Source organism: Daucus carota, chromosome 9, assembly GCF_001625215.2.
Source record: "Daucus carota subsp. sativus chromosome 9, DH1 v3.0, whole genome shotgun sequence".
NCBI classification, from domain to species: Eukaryota; Viridiplantae; Streptophyta; class Magnoliopsida; order Apiales; family Apiaceae; genus Daucus; species Daucus carota.
In genome coordinates, this window is record NC_030389.2 from 34,464,172 (window position 1) to 34,470,592 (window position 6,421).

The window sequence follows — 6,421 nt, forward strand, 5'->3', positions numbered from 1 at the left end:
GGATTTTAAACAATCCCAATTGAATACCATCGGATTTTAAAGCATAATTTAAAATCCCAATTGAATACCACTAGATTTTGTAGCATAGTTTAAAATCCCAATTGAATACCTCAAGATTTTAATGGATTTCAAACAATCCCAATCGAATACCCTCGGATTTCATGAATGCAAAAAAATGCTTTAAAATCCCAATCCAATACACCCCTCCTAATTATAAAAAACCTGCGACATACGGTCTCTGACTTTGTCAGCCAAAGCTCCTAGTATAAAAAGTTTCACCAAATTTGCTTCATTTTAATCTTATAATTTTACCTATATAACCAAACATCACTAGACAGTTACAATTTTCCTTTTTAAGGACTGTACATACTCACAAGTACCTCCTACATAGCTCTACATTCACATCTCTGATCTTCTCTGTTTCTGTCTCTGTCCCTTGCATTCGACCATAATGAGAATAATGGCTCTTCCTCCTTCGAGGGCCGCGGTTTTTTCGATGATACTGGTTATATTGATGAGCTGTAGAGGCATCACAGCTGATATTTTCAGATTCCTAAGAGATGATCATCGTTTCAAGGCGGGTGACTCTGTGCCTCTCTACTCGAATAAGGTCGGGCCATTTCATAACCCCAGGTACGTGCATTGTGATGTTTCGATGCACATTTAATAATTTTGTGATTTTGGTTATGTTTGTGGGATTATGATTTGTTGATTAGTGATCTGATTAGGTTTATGATATGGATCTTTGATGTAGGATGATCAGGATTTTGTTTGTGTTTTGGATGATTTGCATGTAAATTATTGGACAGTGATAGAACATGCTTCAACATGTGTTCCTTTCTTGGACTTTTTCGATTGGATAAATTGATTGAAAATCGTTCAATTATATGTGACTATATGAGTTTGTAATCGGCGTTAAAATCATGGGTTAGTGCGAACGTAGCTGGACTCGGTTAAAAATGTCAAACATAGATATGTGCCTCAGTGTCGGACTTGGCAATATTTTTAAATTTTACATGTTTTTGGCCTAAAATAAGTGTCGGATTGTCCATGCCCATGTCCGAGTGTCGAGTATCCGGCAGGTACTTCAGACAAAATGAAGAGTCAGGGTAATATAGTTGTGAAGAAGATGAGAAAGGTCAAGTCCACATAAGTGGGCGTTATTGTGTTGTAATTATGTGATATGTATTGTTCACCTTTTAGTTCTTTGAGTTTTTACTGATGCAATAGAATTTTAAATATATGTGAAGAAATATATGAACTAGGAAGGAAGCAGCGGCACCTTAAACTTATAGATGAGTACTCGTGATCTACTTAACAACTTAAAATGGGCTTTCGAGTGTAGGGGAGGGTTAAGAATACTATATGATTTCTCCTCCTAACACCGTAAGGTTTGAGAAGAATGCTGAAGTCAGTAAATTCCAAAATTTTGTTTTTAGAGGCGGCATTGGAGAAATCGACTGGAATTAATCTTGTTTAAACTGATATGCATAGACTTATTTAGCCGGGGGAAAATCATGTATGGACGTAGATAAATATTTGATTTTAGGACTCAAGAAAAAATGACAAATAAATGATCCTGGAACAAGGCTTTAGCATTAGTAAAAGAAGATTGGTCATTTGCTTAAAAGATAACTTTTATAATTTTGACAATGTAGTTACTCCTTAACAATTGCTGATACCTCTGCTTGTTTTTTGGTTTCAGTGAGACCTACAGATATTTCGACCTACCCTTCTGTTTACCAGGTTCAGTTCTTCCCTAATTTGTACATTCTTAACTGTGGGCACTTGTGGCTCTTGATTTGCCCTTCTGATTTTATGGAATAGTGGTATACTGATTATTACGGAACTTATTTGATCATGCTATTAGATGATGTGAAAGAGAAGAGGGAAGCTCTGGGAGAGGTTTTGAATGGAGACCGTCTGGTAAGCGCTCCATATGTACTAGATTTCTTGATGGATAAAGAGTCAGAAGTTGTCTGCCGAAAAAGGTTGACAAGGAGAGAAGTTGCTCAGTTTCGTAGTGCAGTTGATAAAGATTATTACTTTCAAATGTATTACGATGACTTGCCTATCTGGGGATTTATAGGAAAGGTCGATAGAGAGGGAAAAGTTGTACCGAGTGAATATAGATATTATCTGTACAAGCATATTCAGTTTGATGTCCTGTACAATAATGATCGTGTAATTGAGATCAATGCTCGGATGGATCCTCATTCAGTCATTGATTTGACGGAGGACAAAGAAGTTGATGTTGAGTTTACATACAGCGTCAAATGGAAGGAAACTGACATTGCTTTCGAGAATAGGATGGACAAGTTCTCACAAGCTTCTTCTTTGCCTCATCACTTGGAAATTCATTGGTTTTCCATTATAAACTCTTGTGTCACAGTGCTTCTTCTAACTGGTTTCCTTGCCACGATCCTCATGAGAGTACTTAAGAATGATTTTATCAAGTAAGAAAATTCAGTCAGTGTTGTTTTTGATATCTATTGTTGTTTTCTTCAACTTTATGTTGTATAGTATAGTATCTCATGTATACATATGAAAGGTATGCTCGTGATGAGGAATCAGCTGACGACCAAGAGGAGACAGGATGGAAGTACATTCATGGTGATGTGTTCCGCTTCCCTAAGTACAAATCCTTGTTTGCTGCAGCCCTTGGTTCAGGAACCCAACTATTTGCTCTGTAAGTATCAATTGAGCATATCTATCCGAAAGTGCAAAGCCATATTTGTCAATTTCAAGTGCTCAATGACTTTACAAGTGTATCTGACCTTGTTGTTGCATCTGTTTCAGGACTGTATTCATATTTGTGCTTGCACTAATAGGCGTATTTTATCCATACAACCGTGGAGCACTATTCACTGCATTGGTTGTCATGTATGCACTTACGTCTGGCTTTGCGGGATATACATCAGCCTCTTTTTACTGCCAACTTGAAGGAACTAACTGGGCAAGTGTCAATCATTATATAATGTTGTTATTTTGCACTCATGTAAATTTAATCTTTGGACGGAGTTGATGACCTCATTGGTGTTCAATTTCTTTTAACAGGTGAGGAACTTGTTGCTTACGGGTTGCCTTTTCTGTGGACCTCTATTTCTGACATTTAGCTTCCTCAATACTGTTGCCATATTTTATAGCTCAACTGCAGCACTTCCTTTCGGCACAATTGTGGTTATAACCCTTATATGGACTTTAGTGACCTCGCCTTTGCTTGTGATGGGTGGAGTTGCTGGTAAAAATAGCAAAACTGAGTTCCATGCTCCATGCCGCACCACAAAATATCCCAGAGAAATTCCAGATTTGCCTTGGTACAGAAGTACTCTTCCTCAAATGGCAATGGCAGGATTTTTGCCATTCAGTGCCATCTACATTGAGCTTTACTACATATTTGCCAGCGTGTGGGGGCACAGGATATATACGATATACAGCATATTGTTCATCGTATTCATCATTCTGCTTATTGTGACTGCGTTCATCACTGTGGCATTAATTTACTTTCAACTTGCTGCTGAAGATCATGAATGGTGGTGGAGGTACAAAAGTTTCTTGCTAGAACCAAGCTTTTTTCTTTTCATTTTCTGTGCCAATTTTTGGCGCAGCCTCTATATGTGGTCTTCTTCTTATTTTGAGCAAACTGTCAGTGAGTTTGATAAATATGCATTCATGAGTCAATATAAAATTGCAATTTGTGTTAATTTGGTGCAGGTCATTTCTTTGCGGTGGCTCAACTGGCATATTTATATATGGCTACTGTTTGTACTACTACTATGCAAGATCCGATATGACTGGCTTCATGCAAATCTCATTCTTCTTCGGATACATGGCTTGCATCTGCTATGGCTTCTTCCTCATGCTGGGGACTATTGGTTTTCGAGCAGCTTTACTCTTTGTACGTCACATATATCGTTCTATCAAATGTGAGTAGATAAAAGTTCATTCTTTTAAGCACGGTTTTGCCCTCCTCGCTTCTCAATTCTTGGTTAGTTAATGGGATTCTTGTCGTATAGTCTAGCGCGTCTGACAGTCTGACGCCTTCTGCCTGACGGTTCTTTTTTCTGATAAGTTTGGTAGTTAATGAATTATTAGTAGAGAATATTTGAGAAATTGTACTGAGAGAGAAATGTCTTCAGAAGTTGAACTCTTATATGTAACTAACTATATACAGGCTATCTTAACCTTCTTCAGTTGTTATAAGCCCTTGAGATCTCATGACTTCAGAAATAAACACCTTTCCCTAGAATTTAATTAATATCCAACAATCTTTAACTTAAGCTGTGGCTCGTCACAGATGGGAATCTCACGATAACTTCTTGTTCAACTAAAATTTGTCATGAATATAGCGGAAATGTTGATTACTAGCACTCAGAAGTTGTTACTGATCATAGAGCTGGAGATATCTTTACTAGTTCACTACTACTAGTCTACTACAGCTTGTGGCGAAAACGTCTATTATACTAAGCTGCCAGTACTTGGTGCTAAAAATTATCCAATTCTGTAACCAAAGATGCAAGTATTAAGAGAGTTGAGTTTCTTGAATTCCGGTATTAAATAGATCATGTCTCAGCACTCGACATATGTTTTTTAGGAAAGTATCAACCCAAATCCCGCATCGTAGTGATAAAGAAAATATAAGCTCTTATTCCAGTATATTTCTAGCATGTTAAGTTGCTGCATTTCCCCACACTTATGGAATAATACTCACTTTCTTAGGCTGTTAGGCATTTTTAGCTTCTAATAAAGTGTATACAGTAACAGTAGTCCCATTTCCTGGTCTTGTTCATGATGATTGCTTTAGTACGAACCATAGCCGGGATAAATCAGTTTGAAGATTCAATCAAGACGGAAAATTCAATAATTCTCTTTTGAGTCTTTTCTAATTTTAGCTTCATTTAGTCCTTAAAAAGTACTCTCTCCGTCGTTCCAGCCAAATTCTTTATATTTTGGTTTATATTTTGGTTTGGGCACGGAGATTAAAATATATATATATATATATATATATATATATATATATATATATATATATATATAATAGTGGAAAAAAATAAAAGTTAGTGAAATGATGGAGCTCATTGATTTTTAATGTATAAAAGAGAGATATTGGAGTAAAAATAGTGTGAAGAGAAAGGAAAAGTGGGGAAGTCGTGGAACTCATTCATTTGTAAGTTTTAAAATATAAAGAATTGGATTGGATATCCTAAAAAGAAAACCGTAAAGACATGGTTAGGACAGAGAATAACATTGATTTTATTTTTACACATTATTGATTCTTAAAATTCAGGTTGATTTTATACCATTGTGCTTACACACATATACCCAAAATCTAAATATTAGAACTTCTTCAACTCTTTAAAAATCTATAGTCAAAGGCAATGCTCATTGGAGTCTCCAATGAGCATTGCCTTTGACTATAGATATAGTTAGCATGATGATATTTGTTATATTTAGCCAACCCCTAAAAATATATAACAAGATTTCACATCATGTGATGTAAAATTCTTGGGCTCTTTCTTTTTTCTCAGCGTAGTCTCACTCATAGGCCATGCTCCTCTTGAGTTTTTAATAGAGAAATCAAGTGAATGTAAGTGAAAGCAAATAAATTTTTACTTTCATCTCACTTTTGGTGTGAAACTATATTGTCCATTTTCAAAAATTATATTATAATTGCATCCATTTTCACTTGCTTTCGTCCCTTTAAAAAATTCGGAAGCTCTTCACTTGTTTTCCTCCCTGTTTATAACGCGGGAGTAGGGCGTTAAATCCCATTTCCATCAAATTCAAAAACCCCAAACTCTTTTATTTATTATATTAATAATTTTTAAATAAATAATCTGTTTCCTTCAATAATCTAAGTTTGATTTGTTTTTCTAAAGTTACATCATCAGAGCTTTCAATTTACTTTTTTTCTTCGATTCAAGCGGAACTTATCAGATTCGAAAGTTAATCGCCTATCTTGTGGTTTCGACTATCAAATCTAAATTTTTTTTATTTTCTTTTGTTTTCAGTTTGCTTTTATTCAATCTTCGACTTGTATTTTCAGTTTGTTTTTTCTCTTTGATGAGAAGTTTGTTTTTCTTATTGATTGTAAGTGGGATTTTGATTTGCTGAAATTTTATACTAGAATCGCAGTTATGGTCTAGAAGTATACCTCAAGATATAATTCCACCAGGACATGATGAAAGACGGTACCAGTAATTCAATGATAATGAATGAAATGTGTACTTATTTTTGTAAATACATTATCTTCAAAACATGTTTAAGTATCATTTCATGTGTACTTGTATTTGTTCAACTCGATCGTTGATATTGATGCCGTATGATTTTTTATTATTAGACTATCACATTTGTTTCAAAAAAGGAGATTTCATATCGTCTATTATCATATTAAAATAATAAATATAATTTGCACAATCTA

The 6,421-nt window shown here is 35.1% G+C and overlaps 1 protein-coding gene across 1 annotated transcript; it reads left to right on the top strand.

The window, feature by feature from the left end:
- The first annotated feature begins 326 nt into the window (after positions 1-326).
- Positions 327-4,223, top strand: LOC108201927 (transmembrane 9 superfamily member 3). The gene is made up of 7 exons (XM_017370269.2): positions 327-633; positions 1,706-1,746; positions 1,871-2,456; positions 2,552-2,689; positions 2,800-2,956; positions 3,058-3,542; positions 3,715-4,223. The coding sequence occupies exons 1-7, from the start codon at positions 452-454 to the stop codon at positions 3,932-3,934; spliced, it is 1,809 nt and encodes a 602-aa protein (XP_017225758.1). The 5' UTR covers positions 327-451; the 3' UTR covers positions 3,935-4,223.
- Positions 4,224-6,421: the final 2,198 nt, after the last annotated feature.

Excerpts from the sequence above, each read along its gene's own strand:
- LOC108201927 (XM_017370269.2), top strand. The coding sequence starts at position 452 with ATGAGAATAATGGCTCTTCCTCCTTCGAGGGCCGCGGTTTTTTCGATG. Across the intron at positions 634-1,705 it reads GGGCCATTTCATAACCCCAG|TGAGACCTACAGATATTTCG; the intron begins GTACGTGCATTG and ends TTTTGGTTTCAG. Across the intron at positions 3,543-3,714 it reads GATCATGAATGGTGGTGGAG|GTCATTTCTTTGCGGTGGCT; the intron begins GTACAAAAGTTT and ends AATTTGGTGCAG.